Raw genomic sequence first — 16,143 nt, 5'->3', positions numbered from 1 at the left:
ATATTTTGCTCTCTGTCAGTTTATAAATGCATACTGAATAGTATGTATTTTTCTCTACTTTTTTTTTTTTATAGCGTATCTTTTAGGACTAGGTATTGTGTATGTGCAAAGTAGAAACTGCCTGGGTTTTGGGGCACAATATTATTATGTGCACTGTAGAATTGACACAATTACTATATTGTCACTCCCCTTTCTCTGTGTTTTTTTGAAGACTGAGGAACTAGGGGTTTTGGTTTGGTTGAAGGTATATTCCAGAAGCCTCACACCTGGCTGACAGACGTTTGGTGCCCTACTAAAGGATTTCCTTTTCTGATTTGGCTTACTTGGTGACGTGCAACAGGAGGAAGTCGCGCTGTTCTTCCTCCACTGTGCTTCACATGAGGAAGGTGTTAAGGGCTGCCGAATCTGGTAGCCTGGGAACAGCAAGGTGGCTGCAGCTCCGTGTCCCCAAGCTCCAGCTGGTGGTGAGGCTGAGCATGTACTTCCAGAAGGTACATATGCAGTCACACGTATACAGCACACGGACACGTGGCCAGCCACACAGATCGATGCAGCCAGAAACACTCAGCTGTGGTCTTGGCTCTGTCTTGAGCTGGGCTAAAAAGTCTCTTCGCATGTCTGCTCAACACCACCCTTTGCACTCTGGTGCTTCACCCAGAGCGCAGACCTTGCCAAATTATGTTTTAAGACAAACTCAATAAATACAATTCATGCTTCATTTAGGGATAAAATTATTTACTATTCTCTCTGCTTGGTTATAGAGGTGAAGTTCCAGGAGGCAGGTAGGTAGCAGAAGGAGTTTGTAGAGAAGGCAACTGCTGTTTCTGTACAGCTGTAGCTTTGGTTAAGGCAGAGAGAAAAACAGTGGCAGGACCATCAGAACCAGGAGAAGCAGATGTTGTAGAGATATGGCAACTACTCTTTCCCCAAGGCGTTCACATTTTTACATTCCCGGCTTTTTTTTTCCTTTCTTTTCTTTTCTGAAGATACCTTGCTCCCTCTGTCCTCCAAGTGATGCTTTATTCACATTTTGCTGGTGTTTTCCAGCCAATGAATCTTTTCATAATTTTTTTTTTTTTTTTTTTTTTTTTTTTTTTGCTATGGTCTTGCTGAATGAGAGATCCCAGAACTGTGTTCATACAGATAATTGGGTAGGCAGAAAGGTATGAGCCTTGTAAGAGTGAAAAGATACCTAAATGGAAATTTGAGCTGTTGCCCACCAGGCTGTAGTTGCTAAAGAGAAATACATAAGGCAAAACCAGAACTGAGAATGAGCACAAGAGATAAAGATGAATCTAAAGTGTGGATCAAAAGGTATGAGTGAATGAAAATTGTCCTGAGGCTGTAAAAGACTGTCTTGGACTATCAAGTGCCAGTGTGTGTGGGAGGCAGAGAGTCTTGAACTTCTGGAGAAAGACTGAGGTCTTACGGACTGAATCACAGATTTTTCCCTATCTCACAATCTTTGTTCCTTCAGAAGATGTTTTTTGGGGGTGGGAGGTGGCTAAAAACACTTATTTCTGCTTATTTGGAAGAGAGACTTCGGCGCAAAGGCGGTGAAGAGGCTTGTAGCTTGGCTGTGTCAGCATGGTCTAAGCGAGAGCCAAGGAATGAATCAGAAACTCATGGAGGAGTTGATGGGGTAAGACAGAAGTGGGGTTGAGGCAGGAGTACATTATAGAAGACATACTGATCTGTAATCCTGCACTTTAGAAGCATATGATTCTGATCACTGTGGGAGGTGGATGGGAAGTCTCTGAGAGATTTAAACAGGCATGTTTAATTTAAATGATAAAAAGAATAAAACACTTTTACTCAGCACTGCAGTTCTAAATATAGCACCTGTTCATTTCCTGCACATTGTTTCTTTAAAGAGTGATTTAGGAGAGTGTGTAGGCTGCCAGAGCCACGCATGAGCAAGGTGCCAAAAACTAATTAAGGTAGAAAGTCCCAGTTATGCCAACAAATTGTGTAAGGTGCATCCTTTTACAGATCAAGGATAGAATTAGACAAATGGTCAAGAGATGAGACACAGAAGCAAATGAATATCAGATCACTAGGGCAAAAAGGATTTTATAGGCATATATGTATAAAGTTATTCTTGCACACCCACAGAGAAGAAACTTCCCAAGTGAGGTGGCTGAGACTGTATAAAAATGTTATATTCTCTACCTGTCTATTCCTTGCCGTTTCAGCTCACATTTTAGTTAATCGTTACAATGTCACTAGTGATCCTGAGCATTAGAGAGACTATCAAGGATTTTTCTTCTGTTAGTGTCAGGTAACATAAGGGAAGTTCAAACTGTCTGTACGTTTTATAATTCTACTTACGGGTTGTTCATAGCTCCTAAAAACCTCCTGTAATTTTTTGAGTGGTCCAGAAATAACCATAGCAAAGCCTTTTGAAAGTCAAGTTAGTTATAATCCCTCCTAAATTGTCACATGATGAGCAATAAATAGATCAAAAAATCCCTAGGGAGCATAGGAACAAATAGGAATAAATAGTTGGTTTCCACTGTATCAAAATGGTTGTAATATGTCACAAGCTTCCAAAGAAGGATGGGTTTTCTTTAGTTTTGAAAAGTAGGTAGCAAAAGATGTAGGTGATAAGCTGGTTTAAGGATTTTTTTCAAGACCAGACAAAAATAGAAAATTTCACTGCTTTGTAGCTTAGCTAGATGTTGGGCTAGCATGATTGCAGACCAAATTTAATGTTGGAAAGTGTAAAGTAATGCATGAAAAGAAAAATTTGAATTACTCCTACGTATTGCTATGTTTTACATTAACAACTTTTCCTAGAATAGAATAACATACTGTAGTCACCTTAGAAAAACTTTTGCTCATTGTGAAGTAGTGGCTTTAAAAAGGAGTGTAAAAATTGTGCAGCGGCATCTGTATGTCCTTGTATCTGTAATCTGTGTTCTGACCTGTAACACTGTGCTGGATGGTCTGAAATACGATAGGAATAGCACGCTTTGGGGAGAGGCTTAAAGCTGTTAAAGACATGGAAGAGCTATCATTTAAGAGAAAGAGAGCATGCAGACCTTTGTTAGGTTGACTGTGAGATGAGAAAGGAGGACTATTTTTCCTCCAATATCTGTTTGCTTCAGAGACTCTACATACCCTTTTTAAGGGTCAAAGAGCGAGTTAGTTACGTATGCTGAAAGACAGTAAGCTTTTCTTTAGGATACCTAGAGAGAAGAGTGCATGAAACCTACGTGTATATATATTATTGTTGTTATTACTCTTAAACAATGGATGCCTAATGAATAAAGCCTGTTGCTGCAAAATGCATGAGAGGAGCTGCTTAGGATGTAAAAGGTGAGCGGTCTGATCTTCTAGCTGCACCGGTTGGTTTGGAAATGAACCCCTGTGAACCTGGGGTTGCCATTAGATATACTGGGTTTCAAAGCAGGTATTTTCACTCTATACAGTTTACCTCCCTAATTAGGTGAGAGCATATGAAGTCCACATCAGGGTTGGGTTGACCTGTTCTACTTTCCTCCATCCCAGGTTTCCTTTTCCTCTCCTCTGTGGAAGGGGGATGGGGAAAGACAGAGGAAGGGATGGTGCTGATGGAAGCAGAGCAGTGCTCTAAAGCTTCGTTTCAGTAAATACTGAGTTTAACTACATATTGGGGAAGGGAGGAGGACATAACAGATTCTGTCTTGAGCCAGCCACCAAATTTGCTTCCAGTGTGGCTGAGAGTGTGAGAGAGATCTCTGGCTGGTTGCAGAAGAACTAGACAAAAGCAGTTCTAAAGAAGGGCAAATTTTTTTGCTATTTCTTCCTCTTTATCTTGTACCATTCTCCCACTCCTAAAAGAATCCTGCATCCCTGACCCACCAACTGGAACCATAGCCACCACCACAATCTTTTACTGTCTGCTTTCAAACCTGGAAGACTAGGCTCTTGCCCTGTTGCAGCCCTTGTATTTACTTAACTGCGAAGCACCGAGCACTGCCAGTTTTTGTCAAGGCAAGTTTGTTTTTACCTAACTAGAAGTGCTGTTCTAGAAGGCAAGATGCATCCTTGTGCTTCAAGAGCAAACTATTCCTTATGTTTCAAGGAAGCATTCTCTGTTGTGGTTGATTTGCTCTGGACTGTGGGGTTTCATGCACTCTGGTAGGGGATGAGGATGGATGTTCGTAAATGACCTGAGGTGAACAGACTATAGCTTTGGTCTAATACGTACTTATCCCTGTATTTTCATTATTAGTATGACTTAAGGTTGATTTTGGAACTGTTTGGAAGTACTCAGCTTCTACACCAGAAGGGTGTTTGCCTTCTAAAAATAGTGTGGGAAGAACATGCAAATGGAAGAGCATGCAGAAGGGAACTCGGAGATTATCTTTTTTCATGCAGTTGACGAGAGGGATGCATTGCTTTTTCTTTTTAGAAGACAGTGATTTAGCCCATTATTTGAACATACACTTAGCTAAAAAACTGTAAAGTTCTAAGCTAGCCTGGAAAATATTTTTAACTGTTTGTTTTATGGGCAAACTATGACTGGGATTCTGTTGTGAGAGGTGTTATAGCAACAAGCTGTATGGTATGGCCCTAAAGAGTTTAGACTTGAATAGACTATTTAAAAAAAAAAAAAAAAGGGGGGGGGGAGGGTAACAGAAATGATAACCCATGAGTAGGTCAGAAGTAATCAGGACTGAGATCACAAGCTTTTTGATTCTAAAAACCTGGTGCCTTCATCCTGCCTCACTAGGATGTGGTTGCCCTTTAACCAGACATTAATGAATAAGAACTTTTGTATGTAAACTGCCTTCTCAGTCTGAACAGCTTGTGCAACTTTTCTGAGTCTGTGATCTTTAAAATCATCACGCTTCTAGGTTGTGTTAGAGACTCTTCTCTGTCGAGTCGGATGAAAGCAGTTACTTTCGTCTCGGCGATGACCTTTACCGTAGGCATCCACATGTCTATTTTGGTGCATGACCATAAAGCTGCCTGTGGCAAAACCTGAAAGACAGCCCTTGCCAACTTAAAGCAGAGAGGTAATTTGCTCGTATTTAGAGCGTTCTGTGCAAATGAATGCATGTGTGCCTGTCCACCTCCCTGTAAAATTCAAGGTGTTCATGAGTTAAGCCACTTAAAGAAGAGACTGCATGTTTGACCCCTCTCACTTGTGAGTTCAGCAGTATGTTGCTACACAAAAGATTAAATTTCTGGAAGCTGAATAAAGGCCGCCTTGAAAATGTTTCTGTTTTCTGGATATTGGTCATGCTTTAAATCATGAAACGTATGGATTGAACCTTTATCTGAAAAAATTTTCAAATGGGATGCCAGAGATGCCATTTGCTGTGTTAAGTCTGCCCCTACATACCTGAATTTTATAAGCACAGCATCCAGATTAGGCTTAGTAGCAAATTTAATAATTAAGTTAATGTTTTGGGGTTGTTTTTTTTGAGGAGTTATTCTCTGTGACCTTTCTAAGAGAATATAAATATGGTCTGCTGTGGGAAACTGAGTAAGTAAAAGATAATCTCAATAAAATATAAAAACATAACTCATGCTGAAAGCTGAGTAATCAGATGTCTTTTGAGTCCACTGAAGGGCCATTTATTGCACATTAGATGTTAATCTTGACACAATTTTTGTATTGAAGATAAGCACCATGCACACAAAATATTTCTACCTCATGCTATTTCTGTTGTCCTTAGTTCTTGGTTTTGTATTAATATAAAACCTAGTGGTATGGGTGCACCTTCTGTACCTGAGGGTGGGATAGTAGGAAGTCAGAGGTTCACAATCTGTTATCCCACTTACACTGCTGTGTGTTTCCAGCACAGGTGTGTTAGGGTTTTGCAAACGGTGTTTCAACCCCTCTCTTTAAGATTGCCAGCGAATATGCAGTTATACTAGGAGAACAAGCCTGGTTTGTTACAAGTCAGTCAGTCTGTAAAGTAGAAAAAAACCCCAACAAACAATTCCTTCCTCAATGCCCTCCACCTCAGTCCCCCCAAAGTTGTCTTTTATACTTTGGGAAACGTAGCACATGAACATTTTGATTCTTCTGTCAGCCTTTTATGCCTTTAGTTTTAGGGATTATTTTAAAAATATTTCTATCATAGTAACCTTTGGTATACCTAAACTCAGTGTGTGTATCTGGGGTCTGAGACTGGTCTGGTACTGAAGGTGTGAGATGTTTCGGGTAAATCCTATAGCTGAAGCACAGTAGCTAAATGCATCAGCTGATACAGCGATCCTTTATGTGGGTCAGCCTTTACAGAAAGATCGAAGACCACACAGTGTGAATTATGTTATCCCGCCTACTTAATTTTTTCATCTTTTTTTAATCCTTCTGCAGAGGAGCTTTGTATATCTTTTGACTGGTTAGCAATTCAGCTCCCACAGTTAAATTGTCCAGTTTCTGAATGACAGAGCATCAGCAGCAAGTGGTTTTGTTCAGACTCTAGTTAGTCTTGTTTAAATTATCCTGTCCCTAAGAAAATATGAAGGTATTTTTATGGAGCCGTATAATCTTTTAAGCACTGAATTACAGTATGATGAAGGATTCTGAGCTTTCATTTTACTTACTGTACATATACTTAAATTCAGTGACCAAACTTCAAATCAAAACCTCTGTTTCTGTCAAATCGAAATGTCTACAATTTTTTTTCACTGAAAGAAAGGTCTAAATTTCTAACTAAAATTATTTTAGGTTCAAGAATGTTTCACTCCAAGTGAGACAATGTTTCATTTCTATTTCCAGTATCTTTTAACAGAAGAGGATATGAAAGGCTAAGCTCATGACTGTTAACAAAAATAACCATCAGAATAGAAAATCAATCTGTCTCTCTTGTGTGGAGGCTTAAGCCAAAATGTGCTTTTTACGTGGTGGTTAGGGCACTGTTCTGGTAAAGAAGATGTAGGAGAACCCTCAAGCCAAACAAGACTGCATGGTTCTCCATGTACACCAGATGGATGCTATTAATAGTGTATTACTTGATTAAAGTGACCCTCCTGTTACTTCGTTTGCTTCATGAATCTTGTTTCTAGATTTGAGCAACCCCTACGTGCATCTCAAATCCCTCTCAAAATTTCCATACATGCCTCCTTCAAAAAAAAACAATGAAAAAACCCACCTCCACCACAAATGCTTTACCTAATGATTAGTAGTTCATCCAGACTAGTCTTCTAAAGTGTTATCTCTTTAAAAGACAATTTTTGAGCAAATCCGTTACTTCCTGTAAGTTGTGTATCACTAACTGAAGTGGACTCTTAAGTACAGATGATGAGGCTGGTTAAAAAGCAGGAATGTAAAACAGTTACTTTTTCCTTAAGCAATGTTTTAATCTGTTACACTGCTTTCCATGTTGGGAGCTGCTTACAATTTTGTAGATCATGCCAGTCATTCAAAATATTACATTATCATGATTATTTGCTTCTTTTGAACTGAAATGGTGCGCTACCAATTTGTGTCTAGTGCTAAGGGAATGTGAAGGAGTAGGACTGTATCTTGATTAGCAGTCCGATTCCTTTCTCTGATACTATATAAATGCCACCCGCACCTGATTTTTAATTGAATGGTGCTCATTAAGCTAGACGATAAATTTATATTTATATAAATATATGCAAGTCTTCACTGTGCAAGAGCCTATAAAGTCAAGTATGTTAGAAAGTGTATTTTATAAGATTCATGGTATCATGTTCTAAACTTGCAGCTCGCATATATCTTTAAATGCAGTGCAGCATCTTATTTGTGTCTGTTAACACTGGAACAGTGCACTTAACTTGCATATGTTGTTCGTATAGAAATGCTAGCAGAGTTGAATTTTCCAAAATTGGAACCTTCTACATTTTATTCCACAGATGCAAATGTTAAAATATTTGTATCTATTTTAGTGTTTTTGTATGCATACTCCCAAATAGCATAATTTCAATGCAGTGCTGAATGATTTTACTAGAACCTAGACTACACTTCAGTTACAAACCACAGTTTTAATTACAGCACAGATGCATGTAGATGAGAATAAAAAAATAATTTGGATGGTCTTTGACAATTATTTTCATTTCCTTTTTCCTTTTGCCATGGTAGTATAAACAGCAAGTAAAGGAGTTCAGTTTGATGAAATGATTATTTAAACCATAGAAATAGAGGTTAAACTTCACTGTATTTCCTCAAGATTTGTTTTATGATGGGCATTAACATAACCTCCTCTTTCTGAAATTTATTACGTATCAGTGTTGTAACTGAAAATATGGAATGTCTGCAATTAGCAAGGATATAACTTGCTCTTCTGTCTGCGTCTGTGTTGTACTGTACTGTGTTCGGATACCCACACATCTGCTTTCCTAGGTTAGTCTCTTTCCTAATCTTACAGATTTATTTTCTTTCACCTCCCTGTGAATAGAGAATGAAATTTTTCTGTTTTAGACAGCACATTATTCAATTCTCTTGGTGTACACTACTTTGATTTTTATTGGCTTGTTTGCTTGCAAAGTACTTTAATGTTCTGAGAAATTTTGGGTTTGTTTATGCTGTGGGATCCTGTTCCCAAAACCTGCAATATATTCTTTCATTATTTTCATATTGGCATTATACTGATCTTAATACATTGTTGGTGGGTATCAATTTGAATTTAGGCAAGAATTAATGACAAAAACCTTAAAGAAATATGAGGAAATTTAAAAATAGAGATGAAAATATTGCTGAAATCATCTCCATACTGCAGGTAGCCCAATATGTTCTGGCTAGAAGAATCTATCAGTACAAAGAAGAGTGCAAAGATGATAGCATGGATTGATATAAAATTACTGAATCAAATGGATTTAAATCATGCAGAAAGCTTTAATCAATTTAAATTTTACTTTGTGTTGAACTTCTTGAGATCAGGTCCAGTTAAAGCAGCTTGAGGGACCTTTTTTTTCCAGTCAGATTTTCCTGTGTTCCTACTTGCCTGTTATCCCACTGCTATGCATCTTCAAGAACAGTCTGGCTCACTCTTCTCTAGGCTCACATTAGGTTGTGGACAGTAATAAGATATCCCCTTTGTCTTCACTTTTATGGCTGAACAAATTCAGTTTTCTTAGCCTCTCCTTGAAATATCACTTGCTCCATCCCTCTGATCATCTTGGTGGCCCCTTCCACTGGGCTTGTTCCTCCATTCTCAACGATCGGGACAGTTACTAAAAGCTTGTGTTGCGTAAAGTGGTGCGAACTTGTGGGAGCAAGGGGCTGTGTGAAGGAGAGTGTGGCACTGAACTTTGTGAATACACTGTGAAGGGATGCCCATTAGGTCATCTAGCAGCCTTTGGGGTAGGATGATCTCCCTTGTCTGGTGTGGAGGCACTCCAGGGCAACTTCTCTGACCAGCTTTTCCTAGATAGTCCATGAGGAGGGTTTAATGTTTGATATAAAATTCACTGATTTGAAGATACTTGGTGCTGCATAGTGCTATGTTTTGATTTATCAGAGAGATACAGCAATATACTGAAATCACAACACAAGCGTGATAGAGCAATTGGAATATACTTTTGGATCACCATGCAGAAGTGATTCCCATTACTGGTCTCTGTATGCCCACTGTCAAGATGTTGAGCATCCCCAGTTCACCAGGAAAGGAATACGTGGGCTAAAGCCAGCTCAACACTGTTGCTATCTTCAGAGCTCCTTCTGTTGGTTGCTCAGTTTTCATACTTTTATGTTGGGCTGAGCCACATATATAACTCTCCCTCCGCTGGTCTGACTAGCTGGGTAAGACATTACGCTACTAATTATCTCAGAGAAGGCTGTTTACACACAACCTGATGACTCACTGGTACAGCCATATATCTAAAACAAGGGTTACCCTCCAGTCCCCCTTGTGTTGAGATAAGCTCAGTTTTCTTTACGCCACTTGGTGCTCGTTCCTTAAATTTCTTCCCTGAGTTAATCACCCTGTCCATCTCCTCTGAGCCTTCTTCCATTGTAGGGGTTTGTTGGTCTGACACACAGGCCACGTCTCCCTGAGACCGTTTTAAACGTATTTCTGGTGAACTGGTGGGTCACACGTAACTGGAGAGGTGCCTGCCTCCTCACCTCAGAGCTCAAGGCACGTGTTTTGGTTACGTGAGGTAAATATGTCCAGCTGCACAAGGGTGATCAGAATCATGATGCTGTCTGGAAAAACAGAGGGAGAAAAGCAGCAGGGAACATCAGTACCCTCAGCCCTTAACGTATTCCCAACAGGTATCTGAAGGGCCACAGGAGAGGGTAGCAGGCTCGCATATGGGTTGATGATCTAGCTGAGTTATTTTGAAGGGCTTGAATCTGTTCCTGTGAAAAGGGACCCAAGTTTAGGGCCTTAAGTGGATCCCTCCTGCCTATGCAGGTGACGCTACAGGTGGATTTTAAAACCCATACTTACACCTGGTCACAGTCCTTTTTGTCTCAGTGGGGTTGGAAAGGTGTATTTGGCGTGGCTGGTGCACACACACTTGGGACTAGGAGTGTCACTGCAGGAAGGAGAACCAGGAGATAACCAGGGAATAGTCTTCAAAGACTTGTAAGGGTTAAATGATTGGCTCTAGGAAATCTAGCAGTCATTCCAAGATTCATCACCATGACTTTGACACAAAAAAGAGAATATGTAATTTCTTACTTGCCATCTGTAATAATAATCTGTTCAGTTTCTTTGATTATAAAAACAACCACCACTGTGATGAGGATACATTTTCATAGAATAAGCAATTGGAGATGATTTTTTTTTTTTTTTTTTCCCCGCTCTGATTTTCTTGCAGTACAGAGCAGCATGCATATTAAAGTATTTTTGATCTTTAAAGGAAAGTTAGGATACCCTCTACTGGCTATTTTTGGAAATAAATCTGAGCTGTAGCCTACCAATTTAGCATCAGTACCAGTTAAACTTAACCTGTACTGCAGTTTTAATATAGTCTTTTTTTATGGGTTTCAGAGGAGTTTGGGTTGTTTTGGTCTTTCTTTCCTATGTACTTCTGTCCCTGGCTTCAGCAGAGTGAGTCTGCCTATGATAAAGCTGTGTTTTTAAATGCAGGTCGTTACAGCTTCCAGGATAACAGTTCTATAGGTATAAATTAAAATAGCTAGATGTTATCACAGCTCTCGTTGCCTAGTAACCAAAGCCCAATGTATAATTTCAATGGGATAAATTTGATGCACATGGCCTTTCTTTTCCTTTTTAGTAGAGGAATACACAAAAATATATTTAGACTTAAATGCATTGTTGTCTGATAACTAAAATGTATTGAAATCTGTAACTTTGCAAACGCAACTACAATGATTTAAGAACTGATGTAAATTTCCCATAATGAAGAGTGATCTTCTAGTTCTTGTAATGTTGCTTTACTGTTAATGAGTAAGCAAGCATCTCAGTGTGACTGTGCATACAAATCTTAAATTCTTTTCTGCACATCATTCTCGAATCTCACATTTCCATTTTGTTTACTGATTTGATGATGATTTTACATAATTTTTCTGCTGAATCCACTTAAGCAGTCAAGGATTGTTCTCAGAGTTATTTGCTCAACTATACTGATAACGTGCCTAAAATTGTCCGGGACTGTGCTTGAATTAGTTACTGAGTTTGTAAGCAGGTGTGCAATGTTTGCTTCATCAGGACAACTTAGGTGAATAAATACTTGTATTAGGTTTCTAGCCCTGATCTTTGGTATGTAATTTCTTGATCGTATCTTATTCTAGAATTCTCTTTTAATTGAATTATTCACCCACTGCTATAACTAATCATATTGGAGTTCTAACGAGATAAATTGTTTTACTATAATTATCTTCACATTTTCATAAACATATGCTAAAATCAAATGAGTTCACTGTACTGTTTTAACCTTGTCATTAGTAACCTTTAAGCTTACTAAATTTGTTTCAAATTGCGTGACTGACACTCGTGCCTATTACATACAGGTCTTCTCCCTTTATTTTGTTACTTATTTGATATTTTCAAGGATCATCTAAGATTTAAACTGTTTTTTAGTTACTTTGCTTAGCAGCAGTCTGTGTATTGGTGCAATTCATGTTTGTGTATTTTTCTTTCCTTTGTCTTTCATTAACAGTTGACATTCAAAGCAACCTCTTGTTAAATATATAATCCTTCTTTTTTGCTGACTACATTGATAGCCAAGCGTATGAAACAGAGGCTACAGTGGATTATTGCTTCAAATTGGGGATTAATGTCTTGAGAAATATGTTTTTCATATATGGCAGGCTGAAGGGAGAGGAACAGCCATAAATAGTAGAAGCGGGGCCAAAAAATTAAGTTTAAAGCAGACACTAGCTTTACATGGTTGTATCACCTGAAGTCCTTTTTGTTTTAGTTTGGACCATAATTGTTAGTTTTGTTTCAGTAAAAAAGTTTACAGTAAACAATACCAGTAACTTTTTAGAAGACAAATAAATAGATGTTTACAGAGATGATGGCAAATACTTGATTCTACAGTTACTAAGATTAAAACTTCTTCTGAAGAGCAACAATGTAGAAGTATATTCTGCAGCTTTCATGTACTGTTACACAGGTTCCTAAATTGTTTTACTCTGTTCTTTCAGCTCTCTTTTTGTTCTAACAGTTTGCTTTTTGTTTGACTGTAATTCTACCCAAGTAATTGTGTAAATTATTTTATTAACATTAAGAAGAGTAGTGCAGCCATTCTTTGGTGTATTTTTTGCTTGCTTATTATTGATGCAGCCCTGTAGTATGAGTTTCCTCTGTAAGTGAACAGTTGCAAGACTTCCATGCTAAAATCTTGCCTGCTGTCACTCAGTGAGGATTCAAGCTAATGTTAATTTCACACTTGAATATTCTAAAATAGAAGTCTCATTAAAATAACTGTCAAAGGCACAGAAAATGAAAATATTGTGAAGAAGAAATTGGAGATAGCAGTATGGAATTTTGCTCAAAAGAGCTGTTATAATTCACCTGAATCTCATGTTTAAGTTTTACTGGGCAAATAAAAATGTATGTTGTAGAGTTTTTAAAATTCTCCTTTACATTTTGCTTGCTTTGTGAAAGTTGAAGGACAGATATATCGTTGACACTAATTCCTTACTGATAAGTATTTTTAATGAGTTATAGAATATTTTATATGCCCAGGCTTTTAAAAGCTTGTCATTCTTCTGGGAGGGTCACAGACTTCTTTGGAAGCTGAATGGAGTCCTTACTGGAATCAGTTGCATAAAGATGCTTATAATTAATGCTAGAAAATGGTACAATGTCCAGTGCTTGCATGCAAACAAGATTTACATATTCTATCATGGTCTGGAAAACTTTGACTTAAATATCTAATGCTGAAGGTTTGGAAATAAGATATAATTATGGAGTGTTGGGAACAGTAAGAAGGGAACTTGTGGATTAATATTAGGAAAAGATTACATGAAGACTGAGAAGTATAATCTGTGGAATGATCTCTCAGTGAATATGATGGTAGAGTTTTTGCTTGTTTTTTAAAGTCTTAAATGGTATTTCCAGGGAGGAAAAATCATGTTAATGTTGGGATTTAAGTGTTTCAGTCATGTAGTGCTGAAATTTCCCTCTCTGCTTTAGTCTTTTGTCTTTTTAACAGATTGTTTTGTTTTCTTTATTAATACTGAGAATACTCTTGTGTAAGCTCGGAATGGAACTGAGGTGTTAACCACCTGTTGCTTCTTACAGGTACTGCTCCCAGCAGCTGGTCTCTTGCAACTGCAGGATGTGAAAAGGACTTGCTGTGAATTTTTGGAATCCCAGCTTCATCCTATCAACTGCTTGGGGATTCGTGCTTTTGCTGACATGCACGCATGCACAGATCTCTTGAACAAGGCCAACACATATGCAGGCAAGTTACCATTAGTATAGCATATAGCTTGATATCTTTGTGTGTGGGTACACACACACACGGGTTCCATGCCCACCAATCCCACCCAGAGGAGACTGTGCATTTGATATGGATGTCTTTGAGAAATGAAGTATCCTGTCTGGAACATACTTATAATAACTACAAAGGGGCAGCATCTTTATGGCCTATCAGGGCCATACAGTCTCCAAGCAATTTGTAAACCAGAAAGAAACTAGCTTCCTGTTTAAAATTTCGCACCATCACTTAGGGGAGGAAATCTGGAAAGAAGAATTAAAATTTTAGCAACTGCCACAAGACAAAGTCTGTAGGAAGTACATGGGGGCAGAAGGAAGACAAGGGCATGTCCAGGAGGCTGTCTGTAGCTCCTGTACTGCACTGGCTAAGAAGCAAGAAATGTACCATGTGTATTGTGTTATCAACTTGTCTTCTGAAAATCCTACTCATCTAGCCCAAGACTTTAAATTTCTTATGAAGGGTACCTGTAGTTTTATTCTTCTACCTTGGTACAAAGCAGATAGATGTGCATCTTCTAACTAACTGTATAGCTCTACCAACAAAATTCTACTTTCCTTGTAAAGAGCACTTGCCATTGGATTGTTTCTCATTTTTTTTTTTCTGAAAAAAATGTTAAATTCTTAGATTTATTACTAAAAGTACATTGTCATGGTTATCTTAAAGACTGTGTTATTCATATCTGTAAGAGGACTGGCTCATGTCAAGTCTTGACATCATTGAAAATTAGGTTCTTGTTTTGCTTGCTGTTGTGAATGAAAAAGCAATTCAGATTCTGTGTTGAAGTAATGGTAGTGTTGTATGGGGGGGACAAGGAAGAACAATTATTCCATTTTTCTTGATAGTGGTGAGGCCTCAGGTGGAAAAATAACACCTACAGAGGGTGGAAGCAAGGTCAGGTAGCCTAGGAGGAATGCAGAGAAATTGTCTGAGCAGCCAGAGATGAGGTTAGGAAGGTCAAGGCCCCAGCAGAATTAAATCTGGCCAGGGACATCAAAGGCAACAAGAAAAGCTTCCCTAGATATGTTGGTGATAAAAGGAAGACTAGGGAAAATGTGGACCCTCTCCGGAAAGACACTGGAGACCTGGTTACCCAGGATATGGAGAAGGCTGAGGTACTCAATGACTTTTTTGCCTCGGTCATCACTGGCAAGTGCTCCAGCCACACCACCCAAGATGCAGAAGGCGAAGGCAGGGACTGGGAGAATGAAGAACCTTCCACTGTAGGAGAAGAACAGGTTCAAGACTGTCTAAGGAACCTGAAGGTGCCCAGGTCCATGGAACCTGATGAGATGCATCTGTAGGTCGTAAGGGAATTGATGGATGAAGTGGCTAAGCCAATCTACCCTATTTAAGAAATCATGGCAGCCCAATGAAGTTCCTGGTGACTGGAAAAGGGGAAACATAACCCTCATTTTTGAAAAGGGGAAAAAAAAAAAAGATGATTTGGTGAACTATGGGCCAGTCAGTCTCACATCTGTGCTCAGCCAGATCATGGTGTGAATCCTCCTGGAAACTATGCTAGGGCATGTGGAAAAGGAGGTGATTGGTGACAGCCAACATGGCTTCACTAAGGGAAAATTGGGCCTGACAGATTTGGTGGCCCTCTGTGATGGGGTTACAGCATTGGTGGATAAGGGGAGAGCAACTGACATCATCAACTTGGACTTGTGCAAAGCATTTGACACTATCCTGCATGACATCCTTGTCTCTAAATTGGAGACACATGGATTGGATGGATGGATTATTCAGTGGATAAGGAATTGGCTGGATGGTCACTCAAAGAGTTGTGGTCAATGGCTCGATGTCCAAGTGGAGACCAGTGATGAGTGGTGTTCCTCGTGGGTCAGTATTGGGACTGGTGCTGTTTAACACCTTTGTTGGTGACATGGACAATGGGACTGAGCACACCCTCAGCAAGTTTGCTCATGACACCAAGCTGTGTGGTGCAGCAAACATGCTGGAGGGAAGGGATGCCATCCAGAGGGACCTTGACAGACATGAGAGGTGGGCCTGTGTGAACCTCATGAACTTCAGCAAGGCCAAGTGCAAGGTCCTGCACACAGGCTGAGGCAATCCCAAGCACAAATACAGTCTGGGTGAGGAGTGGATGGAGAGCAGCCCTGCGGAGAAGGACTTGGGGGTATCAGTGGGTGGAAGTCTGACTGTGAGCCAGCAATGTGCGCTCGCAGCTCAGAAAGCCACGTGTGTCCTGGGCTGCATCACGAGAAGTGTGGCCAGCAGGTTGAGGGAGGGGATTCTCCCCCTCTGCTCTGCTCTTGTGAGACCCCCCCTGCAGTGCTGGTGTCCTGGGTT

At 39.4% G+C, this 16,143-nt stretch overlaps 1 protein-coding gene across 4 annotated transcripts in view; it reads left to right on the top strand.

The window, feature by feature from the left end:
* The window catches only part of KLHL2 (kelch like family member 2), a 65,113-nt gene that overhangs the window by 22,683 nt on the left and 26,287 nt on the right, over positions 1 to 16,143 (top strand). For all 4 annotated transcript variants that reach the window (XM_042808177.1, XM_042808176.1, XM_032983953.1 and 1 more), the window contains one exon: positions 13,632 to 13,794. In XM_042808177.1, coding sequence (XP_042664111.1) covers positions 13,632 to 13,794 — 163 coding nt within the window. The remainder of the gene's footprint in view (positions 1 to 13,631; positions 13,795 to 16,143) is intronic.

The sequence above is a fragment of the Tyto alba genome, unplaced genomic scaffold, assembly GCF_018691265.1.
Source record: "Tyto alba isolate M040663 unplaced genomic scaffold, T.alba_DEE_v4.0 Super-Scaffold_6, whole genome shotgun sequence".
NCBI lineage: Eukaryota > Metazoa > Chordata > Aves > Strigiformes > Tytonidae > Tyto > Tyto alba.
Note: the sequence above shows the minus strand (reverse complement) of the source record. Positions and strands in the feature narration are given on the sequence as shown.